This window comes from Chiloscyllium plagiosum, chromosome 37, assembly GCF_004010195.1.
Source record: "Chiloscyllium plagiosum isolate BGI_BamShark_2017 chromosome 37, ASM401019v2, whole genome shotgun sequence".
Classification (NCBI taxonomy): Eukaryota; Metazoa; Chordata; class Chondrichthyes; order Orectolobiformes; family Hemiscylliidae; genus Chiloscyllium; species Chiloscyllium plagiosum.
The window spans coordinates 3,877,418-3,893,773 of NC_057746.1; the positions used below are offsets into that span (position 1 = coordinate 3,877,418).

General features: G+C 44.3%; 1 protein-coding gene across 1 annotated transcript; it reads right to left on the reverse strand.

Moving 5' to 3' along the window:
- Window positions 1–3,163: 3,163 nt before the first annotated feature.
- LOC122541626 (zinc finger protein 271-like) lies at window positions 3,164–6,030 on the reverse strand. Its single transcript, XM_043678535.1, has one exon. It carries the CDS (start codon window positions 5,626–5,628, stop codon window positions 4,777–4,779), a length of 852 nt encoding a protein of 283 aa, XP_043534470.1. The 5' UTR covers window positions 5,629–6,030; the 3' UTR covers window positions 3,164–4,776.
- Between the last annotated feature and the right edge of the window lie 10,326 nt (window positions 6,031–16,356).

The following is a 16,356-nucleotide window of genomic DNA, read 5'->3' on the forward strand; positions in this document are numbered from 1 at the left end:
ATTAGACATCAGAAAGGAAGTTGGTTCCAAACACAGAAATGGCTCCAGGCAGAAGTAATGAGAGTGCTGAGTTTCTGCTGGTTGCCCCTATTTGAGCCGGCTCTTCAAATTACACTCGAGGTTTTTCTGTTCTGAGGCACCAACAGTCAGTCATATTGATGAATCAAGACTACATATAAAATGAAAAACAGAAATGCTGGAGAACCTCTGCTGGTCTGACAGCATTTAGGGAAAGAGACTATTAATGTTCTGAATCCAATGTGATTCTTCTCCAGAACCGAAGGTGGAATATGTTGGTTTTTACACTTTTGACAAAGTGGAAGGAGGAGTGAGTGGAACATATAGTGAGGATGCCCACAGCAAATGGCAGAGGGAATTTTAATGACAGAGAAATGTTAATGCAGGAAATGCTATGTGTGAAGAGTTAAAAATAAGTCCGCTGTGCTGAGAGCAAACAAGACTCTATGGAGGAGGATGGGGATTATAATCAAAATAGAAGACAGAGTTCATGGCTGAAGTTGTTGAGTCCTGAAGGCTGTAAAGTGCCAAAGCAGAACACGATGTGCTGTTCCTCCAGCGTGCATTGGGCTTTGCTGGAAAATTGCAGCATTCCACAGAATGAGACGGAAATGTTAGTATGGGATGGTGTACTGAAATAGCAAGTGACTGGAAGGTAGGGTCATTCTTGCAGACAGTGAGGTGCTCCTCAAAGTTGCAACTGACTCTATGCTTAGGCTCATCAATGTAAACTGCATTGTAAGCACTGACTAGATTAGGTTGAAAGACATATAGCAAACTTTGTTTTAATGAGCACCGTATGAACCCGCACTCTCGATCAACCGGCAAAAATTATATACCTCAAGTCTTGGAAGTTTATTGTATTATTGCGATCTTTGTGATGTCTGAGTAGTCAGTTGAGGGTGCGAGTGAGAAAGTTAACTAACCTACATTTATTCAAAAAAGTTGCATTATTGTGTGACTAATGCTGTAATTAAAGTATAACAGTGATGTGTATACCCCTTACGTTATGCTTCTATTACTTCATGTGTTTTTACATTGATTGTGTGGACCTCAACCGGACTATTGATCAATTGCACACTCCTGGATCCATCGGTGCTGGTTAATAAGAAGTTTGCTGTACAAGTAAATTGCTGCTTCACTTGCAAGGTGTGTTTGGGTTGTGGGGTAGTGAGAAGGGAGAAGGTGTAAGGGCAGATGTTAAACACCTTCTGCGATTAGCCATTACTGCAGTCCTTACAGGAAGAGTTTGATCAAGTAAAATCAAGGTAAATTGGGTGCTGATGGGATTGTAATGGATACTGATGGACAGCCTATCTCCAAACAAAAAGGAAAGGAAGGGAAGGGTTAGAGTCAGAGTTGGGCCAGTTGAAGATGGAAAAGTATGGAAATTGGAAGCAAAACTGATGAATTTTTCCAATTCTGGATGAGACCAGGAGGCTTCACTGACGCCATTTTTGATGTGTTGGAAAAAGAGTTATAAGATTTGGGTTCTGAGAAAGATTGGAAGAAAGAATGTTTCATATACACATCAAAGAGAGCTGCACTAGTCGGACTCATGCAGATACTCATCGTCACAGCTTTTACTTGGAGAACTTGAGACAACAAAGGAGAAACTAGAAGGAGGTCAACCAGGTGAAGGAGGATGGTGGATGGGGAAACTGTTCAGGCCTCTTTTCAAGAAAGAAGTGGAGTGCCTTCAGATGATTCAGACGGGGGATGGATGAGTGAGGGATTTTATGGTCCATGGTGAAGAGAGGAGGCTGGGACCAACAAATCGGAAATTGTGGAACCAATACTAAGTGTCAGAAGAATCACAAATGTAAGTGGAAGAAACTGGATGAAGGGGAACAGACTGGATGAAGGGGAGAAACGAACAGACTGCAGGTAGGAAGGGATGAGTTAATTGAGGCAGGAAGAGGCTGAAATGGTGAATCTGCCTGGTTAGTCTCGTCTGTGGATTTTGGAAAGCAGGGCTGTTTGGGGTTGGGGTCTATTTGGTAGGAAGCTGTGAAGGGAAGATCTCCAGTGGAGATGAGATCAGTGACTGTCCTGGAAACACCAGTTGATGAACACGGGTGGGGCCATGGTCCAGGAGGAGACAGGAGGAAATGTCTGAGGCTTGGTGCTCAGTCTTTGCAAGGTAGAGAGTGGGCACATCAGATAACATCACCAACCCTTGCCAGCAGTATACATACTTGGCCAGCAAGTAAGACCCACAGACTTGAGTCGTGTCACATAAGCAGGATAAGTAGTTAAATCTCATCATAATAACATTGTTACTTTTATGATACTGAATGGAGTTTCTGCTGACTTTTTACATTCATGATAGCATTTAAAAAGGTGCATTTTCTTACAATCCCTATAATGGTGGAGTTTGAGAGGAGAGAAATGTGGTAAAAATAGGGAGAAGACTAAGGAGGAAGGAGATATGGGAAACAGGATGAGGTTACAAAGGGGGAGAGTGAAAATAGAAAAGAGAGATGGGGGAGGATGAGAGCAGCGCAGAGTAAATTGATCCATCCTCCCTCCCCTTCTATATTTCTCTCTTCTATTCAATTTCCTTCTGTGACCCTCCCTCCTGCATATGTGCCAAACCCACCACAACATGTCATTACTGCCTTGTGTGCTGTGGGTCTTCCTCTTCTGATCTGCTGTCAAACACATCTGAGGCCACACATCCCACACGGATGTTGTCAGTTTGAAAGCCTCCAGGGATGAAGAATGCTACTCCCACACTAGAAATCTCTGTCAAACATTTACAAGGGGAACTGAGAAAGCAGCTGCAATAAGTGAGGTTTTATTAAGTTGGGACAGTGACAAGTTTAAATCCCCACCTGATCTGCTGCTCAAAGTCACCTCCATTTCCCCAGTTAGTTTCCCAAGTTTCAGGAAACTCATGTTGCTCCAGAAATAACTGGAGTAATTTGAATTTTAAATCCTGTTCTATTCTCATTTCTTTAGGGATAATAACCCTGCTCTTTTTGTACAAGATGCCGTCTTCGGCAATCTCTTTTGTGTCTATTTGTCCAACTCTCTCTTACAGTAACAGGTGTAACCTTAATGGTTTCAGGCCATCCTTTCATCACAACTTGTTGTAATATTTAAAGAGTTGCAACTTGTTGGATATTTTGCTAAATCTGTCAGATTCAACCCGAATCCCGAGTCAGAACCTCACCGTTTGACACTGAACAGAGAGAAAACCACCCATTTATGCAGCGGTCAACTTTCTGGCAAAACTTCCAATGCAGCAGGCAAAAGAACTCTCTCAGTACAGGAATCCACTGAAGAGAAACAGTGCAGGAATCCACACAGACAGCAGTGAAGGGAATCAGTGCAGGAATCCACACAGAGAGCAGTGAGGGGAATCAGTGCAGGAATCCACACTTAGAACAGTCAGGGGAATCAATGCAGGAATTCACACAGACAGCAGTGAAGGGAATCAGTGCAGGAATCTACACAGACAGCAGTGAAGGGAATCAGTGCAGGAATCCACACAGAGAGCAGTGGAGAGAGTCAATGCAGGTTGGGAGCAGGATCGGGTGGCAGGTTTGGTAGGGCAGCAGCTGAGTGAGCTGGTGAAGGGTGTCGGTTGATTAGCAATTAGTTAGATTGGCTAGGAAGGGATTGTCAGGTTGGGAATTCGTTAATTTTAGGGTAGTTGGGTGATTGGGCTGGACAGGTTGAGTTTTTTGGAGTGGTGGTGTTGTCAGGCCAGGCCTCAGTGAGATGGAGGGTTTTAGTAATGGGGTGGTCAAGAGGTCAGAGTTAATTGAGTGCGTGGGCACTCAGCACTTAGACAAGATTTCTTCCTGTCTAAAATTCTCTGGGGAACTATCCAAGTCAACACTTGTAACTGTCAGGAGTTTCAGAATTGCAGACATTTCAGAGGATCCTGGGAGCTGGGGAATTCCTTGTTGGATGTTCAACTTCCCAGATAATTCCCATGGAGTCACTGCGTCAGTGTGAGTGGCTCCAATACCTTACCTCCGGATTCCAGTAATCCGGAGACCTGAAGATGTCGCAATGTCTCTGCTGGGCTGATAATTCCAGAGCACATGGTGCTGCTGTTTTCTTGTGGTAAATTGGGAAAGCATCATCAACTTGAAAGAGTGAGCAGTTCTCAACAGCATGTCAGTGACAAAGTTCTGCTTTTCTTGATTGTACTTATTTCTAACCAAAGTATCCACAAGCAAAGTAACATCCTGTGCAAATGCTCTGAAGCAGATACAAGTAGCTTTAAAAAGATGTTTTGAAATGGCTTGTGGTCTGACTCCACCATTACTTGCTCTTTCCCAAACAGATACATGTTGAACTCCTCACAAATAAAGACAATATCCAGACTCTGTTTCTCAATCTGTGTACAGTGTTGTTCAGTTTGTGTTAATGCTCTGGATACAAACACAACGGGTTGTCCTCACTGCCTGGGGGTTACTCCAAGTCCTGTTTCACTGACATCACACTGCAGGGTGACTCCATTGTTGACATCATAATCCCTCAGCACTGGTGATGTCATCACTAGTTGTTTGATGGGAGTGAAAGCTGCTTCTTGTTCTGTGTCCCAGTCCCACTGAACATCCTGCAGTGAGACTGTGTACAGGTTCACATTCTGAGGTCAGATTGGCAAAAATATGGAGAAGAGATGCACCTACTGTGTGAAAGCCTGTCACACACACTGCATCTAAAGAGTTTCTCCCGTGTGAATCCTATGGTGCTGTGAATGGTCAAGGACGTCATGGAAGTTCCATGACAAACCCTTCATTCCCCTGTGTGGATCCTCTGATGGAACAGGAGGTTCCATGACCTCGTGAACGATTTGTTGCACACCTCACATGTGAATGGTTTCTCCCCCGTGTGAATGCGTTGGTGTACACGGAGGCTTGATGACACCGAGAATGATTTGTTACACACCTCACATGTGAATGGTTTCTCCCCTGTGTGGATCCTCTGGTGAAGCAGGAGCCTCGTTGAGTCGGAGAATGACCTGTCACACACCTTACATTTGAACAGTTTCTCCCCTGTGTGGGTGCGTTGGTGTGTGCGGAGGTTTCCTGACTGTGAGAATGATTTGTTACAGACTTCACATCTGAATGGTTTCTCCCCTGTGTGAATGCGTTGATGTACGTGGAGATCTGATGATGACGAGAATGATTTGTCACACAGCTTGCATATAAATGGTCTCTCCCCTGTGTGAATGCGTTGGTGTATACGAAGATCCGAGGATGTTGAAAATGATTTGTTACATACCTCGCAATTGAATGGTTTCTCCCCTGTGTGAATGCGTTGGTGTCTGCGGAGGGTCGATGAATCAGAGAAAGATTTGATACACACCTCACACCGGAATGGTTTCTCCCCTGTGTGAACACGTTGGTGCACGAGGAGTGTTGATGACTGTGAGAATGATTTGCCACACACCTCACACCTGAATGGTTTCTCCCCCGTGTGAATGGGCCGGTGATTCACAAGGCCTGATAACTGGGCAAAGCTCTGGCTACATATTTCACATTTGAATGGTTTCTCTCCTGTGTGGATACGTCGGTGATTCACAAGCGTTGATGACTGTCCGAAAGCTCGACCACACACCTCACACTTGAAGGGTTTCTCTTCCATGTAGCTGTCCTTGTGTTAAATGTTGTTCCACAGACGCACCTTCAGTATTAGGAGACTTTAAGAGCCTGTGGAGCCCTCCTCATTCACCTCACACTTGAACAGCCTCTCACCTTTAGGAATGGGTTAGTGATTTGTGAGGGTCAATGAACGAATGAAGCTTTCACTGAACTTGGAGCCAGTCACACTTCTTCTGATCATCCATAGCTAAACCTTCAGAAAGGTTGGTTCTAATGGAACACCACTGACCAGTTTCAGATCTGATGATGTGTCAAAGCTCTCCTGACCTGACCAATTTCCAGATGATGGTTTCACTGCCCAACCTTCTCTGTGTTGAGCAATGCTGTGAAGGGACTGGACGTCTTCCCAGAGCTGTGCAGTTGTTCCCTGGGTGATGGTCAGGATCTATCTGCAAAATAATGAAGCAGGTTAATTAGTCATGTCATAGTCAAAGAACTACTGCAAAATAGTGATCACTATTTCAGTTTGTGACTGATGTTTTTCAAACTTAAATGTAATTACAATTATGCTGGTACAAGGGAGAACCAGTTTCAAGTTAATTGGATAAATAGACTCAGAGGGGTACGGTTATAACCGAACAGTGAAAAATATTAAAGAAACAACCAAAAATGTTCAACAAGTGTAATTTTCAGTTTCATTGTGCATTGCCTGCGTTTGGCCCATATCCCTCAAAACATTTCTTATTCATGTACTTATCTAAATATTTTTAAACGTTGTAAGCATATTCATATCCACCACTTCCTCTGGAAGTTCATTTCATACATGAACATTTCACACACTCTGTGTAAAATAATTGCCCATGTCTTTTTTGAATCTTTATCCTCTCACCTTAAAGATATGCCCCCTCGTCTTGAAATCTCCACCCTAAGGAAAAGACACGTGCCATTCACCTTATCTATATTCCTCATGTTTTTGTAAACCTCTATAAGGTCACCCCTCAACAGGTGAAAAAGTCCCAGCCTAGCCAGCCTCTTCTTTTAACTCAAATGTTCCATTCCCAGTAACATCCTGGGAAATTTATTCTGAACTCTCTCCAGCTAAATAATATCCTTCCTATAATAGGGTGACCAGAACTGGATACAGTACTCCAGAAGAAGCCTAACCAACGTCCTGTAAAATCCCAACATCATATCCCAAGTCCTGAGCAATAAAGACAAGTGTGCTAAATGCCTTTTTAACCACCTTATCTATATGTGATGCAGACTTCAAAGAATTATGTATCTGAACCCGAGGTCTCTCTGTTCTATAACACTACCCAAGGTTCTACCTTTAATTATGTAAGTCCTGCCCTTGTTTGTTTTACCAAAATGTAATACCTCGTATTTATCCAAATTAAACACTATCTGCCACTCTTTGGCCCATTATTGACCCATTGATCAAGACCTCTTTGTAATCTGAGATAACTTTCTTCACTGTCCAGTATACCACTGATTTGGTGTCATTTGTAAACTTACCATCTAAACCATTTATCTAAATAACAAAACAAAAGAGAACTCAGCACTGATCCCTATGGAACACCGCTGGTCATAGGCCTCTAATTCATCATTATCACCTGCTATTAAGCTAACTTTGTATCCAACTGACAAGCTTACCCTGAATCCCATGTGATTTGACTTTACAATCTAGTCTCCAACACTTGTCAAATGCTTTACTAAAGTCCAAGTAAACAATGCCTACTGCTGTGTCCCCACTAATTTTCTTGGTTAATTCCTCAAAAAATACAATCAAGTTTGTGAGATATGATTTCCCTTACACAAAACCATGCTGACTATCCCTAATCATTCCTTGCTTTTCCATATGCAAAAAAAAACTATCTTTCGAATCACTTCCAAAAACTTAGCCATCAATGAAGTCAGACTCACAGGTCTATAGTTCCCAGGCTTCTCCTTACATCCCTTCTTCAAACAAAGGAAAAATATTAGCCACTCTCCAGTCATCCACCACCTCACCAGTAGTGTAGATGATACAAATATTTCTGCAAGGGATGCCGCAATTTCCTCCCTAAGTTTCCACAATATCTTGGGATACACTGAAGATTAGTGGGCGGCACGGTGGCACAGTGGTTAGCACTGCTGCCTCACAGCGCCAGAGACCCGGGTTCAATTCCCGCCTCAGGCGACTGACTGTGTGGAGTTTGCACATTCTCCCCGTGTCGCGTGGGTTTCCTCCAGGTGCTCCGGTTTCCTCCCACATCCAAAGATGTGCAGGTCAGGTGAATTGGCCATGCTAAATTGCCCGTAGTGTTAGGTAAGGGGTAAATGTAGGGGTATGGGTGGATTGCGCTTCGGCGGGGCGGTGTGGACTTGTTGGGCCGAAGGGCCTGTTTTCTAATAATCTAATTTATCATAGAATCTATTACTTGACATTTAACCCTGAAGAATGCACCTAACCTACACATCTCTGAACGCTATGGGCAATTTAACATAGCCAATTCACCTAACCTGCACATCTTTGGACTGTGGGAGGAAACCGGAGTACCTGGAAGAAACTCACACAGACATGGGGAGAATGTGCAAACTCCACACAAAGTGGCACTCGAGGCTGGAATTGAACCTGGGTCTCTGGCACTGTGAGGCAGCAGTGCTAATCACTGAGCCAACCTGCCACCCTGTTTTACTCATTCTGTAATAGGAACCTTGATATATTGATAAAGAAAACTTTATTGAACACATTTGACAAATTCTTCACCATCAAAACCTTTAACAATATGATATTCTCAGTCAATGGTTAGAAAATTAAAACCACCTATTATTACAATCCTATTTTCCTTACATATATCTGAAATCTCCTTACATATTTGTTCCTCAATTTCCCTTTGACTACTCGGGGGTTTATAGTAGTCATATCAAGGTGATCATTCCTTTTTTATTCCTAATATCAACCCATAAATTTTCATTGGATGATTTTTTTCAGAAATATTGTATCTAGTTACAGCAGTAATGTTTTTAGAAACACCACTCCCCCCTTCCCTGCTGCTTCTCTTTCTATACTTCCTTTAGCATCTGAAACCTGGAACATTGAAGTGCCAGTCCTGTCCTTCTGTCAGCCAAGTTTCTGTAATAGCTATGACCTCCTAATCCTGTGTTCCCAAACATGCCCTGAGTTCATCATACTTACCTGTAAGACCCCTTGCATTGAATATTTTAAAAATTAACTTGTGGGAATTGGGCATCACTGACTGGCCAGCATTGATAGCCCACCCTATTTGCCCTTAAGAAGGTGGTGCTAAGCTGCCTTCTTGAATCGCTGCAGTCCACTTGCTGTGGATTGACCCACAATGCCGGTAGGGGGAGAATTCCAGGTTTTTGACCCAACGAGTGTGAAGGAACGGCGATATTTCCAAGTCAGGGTGGTGAGTGGCTTGGAGGGGAACTTGGAGGTGGTGGTGTTCCCAAGTACCTGATGAAGGCCATATGCCTGAAACATCGATTTTCCTGCTCCTCAGATGTTGCCTGACCTGCTGTGCGTTTCCAGCACCACACACTCAACCAAGTACCTGCTGCAGTTGTCCTTCTAGATGGAAGTGATCGTGGGTTTGGAAGCTGCTGTCTAATGATCTTTGGTGAATTTCTGCAGTGCATCTTGTAGATAGTACACACTGCTGCTACTAAGTGCCAGCTATGGAGGGATTGAATGTTTGTAGATGTGGTGCCAATCAAGTGGGTTGCTTTGTACGGGATGGTGTCAAGCTTCTTGAGTGTTTTTGGAGCTGTACACATCCAGGCAACTAGACAGTATTCCATCACACTCCTGACTTGTGCCTTGTAGATGGTGAATAGACATTGGGGTGTCAGGAGGTGAGTCACTTGCCTAGTCTCTGACCTACTCATGTGGCCGCTATGTTTATGTGGTGAGTCCAGTTGAGTGCCTGGTCAATGGTAACCCCAAGAATGTTGACAGTGGGGGATTCAGTGATGGTAATCCCATTGAATGTCAAGGGCCAGTGGTTAGAATGTCTCTTATTGGTGATGGCATTGTTTAGCATTTGTGTGGCGCGAATGATACTTGCCACTTGTTGGCCCAAGCCTGGATATTGTCCAGATCTTGTTGCATTTGAGTATGGACTACTTCAATATTTGAGGAATTGCGAATGCTGCTGAACACTGTGCAATAATTGGCGAACATGGCCACTTCTGACCTTATGACAGAGGGAAGGTCATTGATGAAGCAGCTGAAGATTGTTGGGCCTAGGACACTACCCTGAGGGACTCCTGCAGAGATGTCTTGGAGCTGAGATGACAGACCCTCCACAACCTCAAACATCTTCCTTTATGCCAGGTATGACTCTAACCAGTGGAGTGTTTGCCCCGATACCCATTGATTCCAGTATTGCCAGGGCGCGTTGATGCCATACTTGGTCAAATGCAGCATTGATGTCAAGGGCTGTCACTCTCACCTCCCCTCTGGAATTCAGCTATTTTGTCCATTTTTGAACCAAGGCTGTAACGAGGTCAGGAGCTGAGTGACCTTGGCGAAACCTAAACTGGGCATCACTGAGGAGGTTGTTGCTGAGCAGTTGCTGGTTGATAGCGCTGTTGATGAACCTTTCCATCACTTTGCTGATGATGGAGAGTAGACTGATTGGACGGTAATTGGCTGGGTTGGATTTGTCCTGCTTTTTGTGTACAGGACATACCTGGCCAACTTTCCCCATTGTTGGGTAGATGCCAGTGTTGTAACTGAACTGGAAGAGCTTAGCCATGGGAGCGGTAAGTTCTAGAGCACACATCTTCAGTACTATTGCCAGAATGTTATCAGGACCCATTGCCTTTGCAGTATCCAGTGCCTCCAGGTGTTTCTTGATATCACGTGGAGTGAATTAAATTGGCTGGAGACTGGTATCTGTGATGCAAGGAACCACTAGAGGAGCTCGTGATGGATCATCCACTCGGCACTTCTGACTGAAGGTTGTTGCGAGTGCATCAGCCTTGTCTTTTGCACTGATGTACTCGGTTCCTCCATCATGGAGGATGGGGATATTTGTGGAGCATCCTCCTCCAGTGAGTTATTTAATTGTCCACCACCATTCACGATGGGATGAGAAGGACTGCAGAGCTGTCTGTTGGTTGTGGGATTGCTCCACTCTGTCAGTCACTTGCTGTTTATGCTGCTTGGCACACAAGTCGTCCTGTTTGGTAGCTTCACCAGGTTGACACCTCATTTTAGGTTTGCCTGATGCTGCTCCTGGCATGCCCCCCTGCATTCTTCATTGAACCAGAGTTGATGGCAATGGTTGAGTGGGGGAATATGCCAGGCCATGAGGTTGCAGATTGTGCTGGAGTATAGATCTGCTGCTGTTGATGGCCCACAGTGCCTCATGGATGCCCAGTCTTGAGCTGCTAGATCAGTTTGAAGTCTGTCCTATTTAGCACGGTGGTAGTGCCATACAACACAATGGAGGTTATTCTAAATGTGAAGGTGGGACTTTGTCTCCAGAAGGACAGTGCGATGGTCACTTTTACCTATTTTGTCATGGACAGATGCTTCTGCAGCCGGCAGATTAGTAAGGATAAGGTCATGTGTGTTTTTTCTTCTTGTAGGCTCCTTCACCACCTGCCGCAGACCCAGTCTAGCAGTTATATCCTTTAGGACCCGACCAGCTTGATCAGTAATGCTGCTGCCGAGCCACTCTCGGTGGTGGAAATAGAAATCCCCCACCCAGACTACATGTTGTGCCCTTGCCACTCTCAGTGCTTCCTCCAAGTGTTATTCAACATGGAGGAGTACTGATTCATCAGCCGAAAGAGGACGGTATGTGATAACCAGTCAGAGGTTTCCTTGCCCATGTTTAACCTGAAACCATGAGATGTCATGGGGTCCGGAGTCAATGTCATGGACTCTCAGGGCAACTCTCTCCCGACTGTATTCCACTGTGCTACCACCTCTGCTGGGTCTGTCCTGCTGGTGGGACAGAACATTTCCAGGGATGGTAATGGTGGTGTCTGGGGTGTTATCTGTAAGGTATGATTCTGTAAGAATGGCTATATCAGGTTGTTGCTTGACTAGTCTGTGAGACAGCTCTCCTGATTTTAGCAGTAGCCCCCAGATGTTGGCAAGGAGGTTTGCATGGTCAACAGGGCTGTTTGTGTTTTTGTGTTTGTTTTTGTGTTTGTTTTTGTATTTTGTCTTTTCTGGTTCCAAGATCGATACTCGGTGGTCCTTCCGGTTTCATTTCTTTGTTGTGACTTTCTAGCGATTGATACAACTGAGTGGCTTCCTCGGCCATTTCAGAGGGCAGTTGAGACTCACATGTAGGTTAGACCGGGTAAGGATGGCAGATTTCCTTCCCAAAAGGACATTAGTGAAACAGATGGGTTTTCCGACAACTTAACTCCTGATTTTTATTTACTGAATTCAAATTCCAACATCGAAAAAACATTATTTTGAGTTTCTGGATTAATAGTTGGGCGATAATACCACTAAGCCATTGCCTCCCCAATGATAAATACATACAGTTTAATTCTTCAGAGTTACTTCATTCACTTGAAATCTTAACAATGAACTTAGTAAAATATAGCACAATCAGAATAAGTCAATGCCATTTCACTTTATTCTTCTCATAGAATGTGGGCCAGCATGTGTTGCACATTCTGAACTATCCCTGAACTGGGAGGCTTGCAAAGCCATTTCAGAGGCCAATTAAAAGCCAACCACATTGCTGTGATCTGCAGTTACATATAAGCCAGATCAGAGAAGAATTGCAGATTTCCAATCTTACAGGTGGGATTTGAACTCCTGTCCCCAGAGTACTGACCTGGGTCTTTGCATTACAAGTCCAGTACAAATATCCCACCATTTGCAAGCATCTCTTCATGTTAGAGTCTATGTTTAAATAAACGTCACTCAGAATAAATGTTACTTCAATAGACATTCTTTGTGTACTATAATTATTTGAAGGAAACACACTGGGCTAGAAGTGCTATCAGATGAAGAAAATATCACTTCCGCGTAGCTGATTGGAGGGCTCTGGTTTACTGTGGGAAATCAGATACACTGTTCTCACTGCACATCTGCAGCTATCAGCTAAATTCAATTGTGAGCCACAGCACTGGGCAAAACTATTGCGGACCAAGGACAAGTTCCGAAGTGAGGGGAACTGTCCACAGACTAGTCGGGTAGCAGTGATACTCACTGAATCATCTCAATCTGGGAACATCACAGACTCCTCCAGCACCATTCCTGGGAATGTCCCATCCCACTAGCAGTGGGGAAGTCCTCAAAATTGTCTCCAGGGAATCTAACAGCTTCAGGTCAAACAAGTTCAAGGAAATCTACCACTCCGTCCTAACTGATGAATGTCACCTTCACCAGGTTCATCATCGTGAGGAAAGCAGACTCAGGACAGATCGCAAAACTGGGTGTCCGTGACGTGCAGTGAGCCATCAGCAGCAACAGCATTGCATAGGGCAGGCGATGGCCTACAGGTATTATCACTGGAATGTTAACACAGAGACCCAGGTAATGTTCTGGGGACCTGGGTTCGAATCCTGTCACAGCAGATGGTGGAACTTGAATTCAACAAATATCTCGAAGAATAATGATGATGACCATGAGTCCATTGTTGATTGTCGAGAAAAAATCATCAGGTTCACAAATGGAAGGAAACTGCCTTCCTGACATGGTCTGGCCTACATATGACTTCAGACCCACAGCAATGTGGTTGATTCTTAACTGCCCTCTGGGCAAGAAATGCTGGCCTAACCAGTGATACCTAATGTGAATGAATAAAACAAAAAAACCCACTACAATCTCACAGCACAGCAAGCGCTCAATTAATGATCTTTCAGCAACTGAATCTCTCTCCATAATTCTAATCCCACAATCCTGGAAGTAATTTGGTAAATCTCTTTATGGTTTCAAAAGTTTGTAACTTATCATTCTCCAGGCCATCTCAGCCTGTCTCCAATAGGCAGAAAAAGTGCATAGACTGAACGGGCAGGTTCAGTTTCTTAAGACAGCGGAATGATTCAGGAAACAGGACAAAGCAATGTATCAGACATTTCTCTCCATCAAATCAGATTCCATTCACCTCCTCCCCACACATCAATTTGAAAGCAGAACCTCATAACTGATCACAGTGATCACCAATATTTATTTCTGGAGCAGCGACTGCAAAACCCAAAGTAACTCATATCAACAGTGATTACATTTCAGAAGTACTTCACTGGCTGAAAAGATATCGAGCGGTCATGAAAGGCTCTATAAAAATGCAAATTTCTTTGTTTTCTGTTCTGAGGTTACAGAGGTCGGGTGTTGAAACGACTTGGAGCAATTTGAAAAGCCAGGCCAGATCCAGATCTCAACACACTGAGAGAACCGACCATTCTCATTCCACAGGATAATAACCAGCTCACAATTCACCCACAGAACTCAACAACAGGAAATCATTAAGAATCCTCAGACACTTTGCACCTCCCAGATAATGCCACCTCACCTTCTCATATTCAGGAATGTGGCATCAACAAAACGCAGCCTGGAAATCAGAGGGAAATGCTTCCAATAAACACACTCAATATCCAACACACAGCTCCAGTCACACAGTTCAGCACAAAGCACCGAGTAAACAGCTCTCTCAGCTGGATCTTCTCACACAGCATAAGGGACATTTCCACCCCTGACTGCCCACAGGATAGTCAGACTGCCTGAAGACTGGTGTGGATATTATGGGATACAATTTGTATAAAAGCTGCTCCTTCACTCACCATCTCCTCACTTGGTTTTCAGTCCCTATAGGAAGTGAACCAGCTCTGGAAGAGGAAGAGGAGACAATGGGCAGAGTGGGTGGGCTCTCTGATTGACGTCTCTCACAGTCAATCCAAATATTTCTGGAGCAACATGAGTTTCGTGAAATTTGGGGAACTGACCGGGAAATGGAGGTGACTTTGAGCAGCAGATCAGGTGGGGATTTAAACTTGTTATTGTCCCATCTGAATAAAACCTCACTTATTGCAGCTGCTGTCTCAGTTCCCCTGGTAAATATGTGTGACAGAGATTTCTCGTGTGGGAATAGCATTTTTCATCCTAGGAGACTTTAAATTAACAATATCAGTGTGGGTTGTTTAGTCTTGGATATGTTTGACAGCAGACCAGAAGAGGAAGATCGACAGTATCCAAGACGATGGTGTACATTGGTGCGATGGCACAAGCATAGAAGGGGGGTGGGAATATAGAAGGGAGGTTACAGATTTACCAAGTGCTTGAGGAGTTTAACTAACTGGGTGTGTGAGATTTATTGTGTTACTGTCAGCCCCACAAGTTTATATGTGGCATCCCTACCCTGTCATGAGTTTGCATGCTGTGGAGATTCGCATCCCCTCAACTTAAATTCTTGGCTCAACATTGACCTCACCTGCTTCCTTTCCCGGTAGATTTGCCTCTCCCAAGATCTCTCTCTCTCTCAAGATGTCTCAGTCCATTCACCTCTCTTGAAGGCATCTGGATGGGTATATGAATAGCAGGGGTTTAGAAGGATTTGGCCTAAGTGCTGCAAATGGGACTAAATTAGATTAGGGTATCTGGTCTGCATGGATAAGTTGGACCTAAGGGTTTGATTCTGTGCTATACATCTTTATGACTATGACTGTGAATGTCCCTGTCAATCAACTGGTCTCCCTCCATGGGGAATATTGTGAAATACTTCCAGATGTAGCCAGTACTTAAAAACAGTTCCTCACATCCACTCGCTTCTCTCTGTAAGCTGCCTCAGAGAGACACGGTGTGAATAAACAACACCTCCTCCTCAGTATGTGCTGCATGAAATGGAGTCATCAGCCAGTGAAGGAAAGAATGGATCTTGTCCCTCACTAGCTGACCACCAGCTCCCTCATCTTCTCTGAATATGGGTGTAGTGTCTGAGCTCCTGACAGTAAAATTATTGAGGGATGATGAGTGTGTGTGGGTGCACATGAAGGATTCTCAGACAGCCATTACACCAGCTATGAAGAGAGAGAATTGCTTTCTCTTCAGGGAGCCCTGTGAGGCTTCTCAGGTGGCCTTCAATACCGTGAGAGTATAATCATTCACTGCCAGCACGCTGGGAAAACAGCTATTCTATAAAGCACCAGTGGCCTCTGCAGCTGCTGAATGTTGCATTAAAAGTAATGAAGTAACTTACTTTGCAGAGTAATTTATTCCTTTTTCCCCATCATTCTACTCTCTCTCTTCCCCCATTCGTTATCTCTTCAAATTCATTCTCATCCTCTTATGTCTTTCTCCCATTCTATTATTCCACTCATCCTTCAACCTCTTTGTCTTTATGTCCTTCCCTCTTTCTGACAGCTGAAGAAGAGAGTATGCACCTGGGAGCTACCAAAGGCATTGTGGAGAGCAGTCATGGGTGGACTTGGGCTGCAGTCACTTCCAGAGGAATGGTATGCTGGCATAGCTAGTGAGGGAATGGCTAATGCAGGAGCATTCACTGAGGGGACTCGGACTGCGGACAATGCCAGGGAGGAACTGTAGGCTAGCACGACCAGTGAGGGAGTGGCATATATGGAAGCATTCACTGAGGGGACTCAGGCTGCAAACGGCTACTAGATTCAAGGGGTGGAAAAACAAAATGGTGGGTCAGTTTGGGCTGATGGGACCATTTGACGAAGAGTCAGGAAACTGGAATTACACAGAACGCTTAAAGGTGAACAAAGCGGCTGAAGATATCAGCGTTGTCTTTTTTAGTACAATCAGGAGCAAAATCTTCACAATTCTACAGAG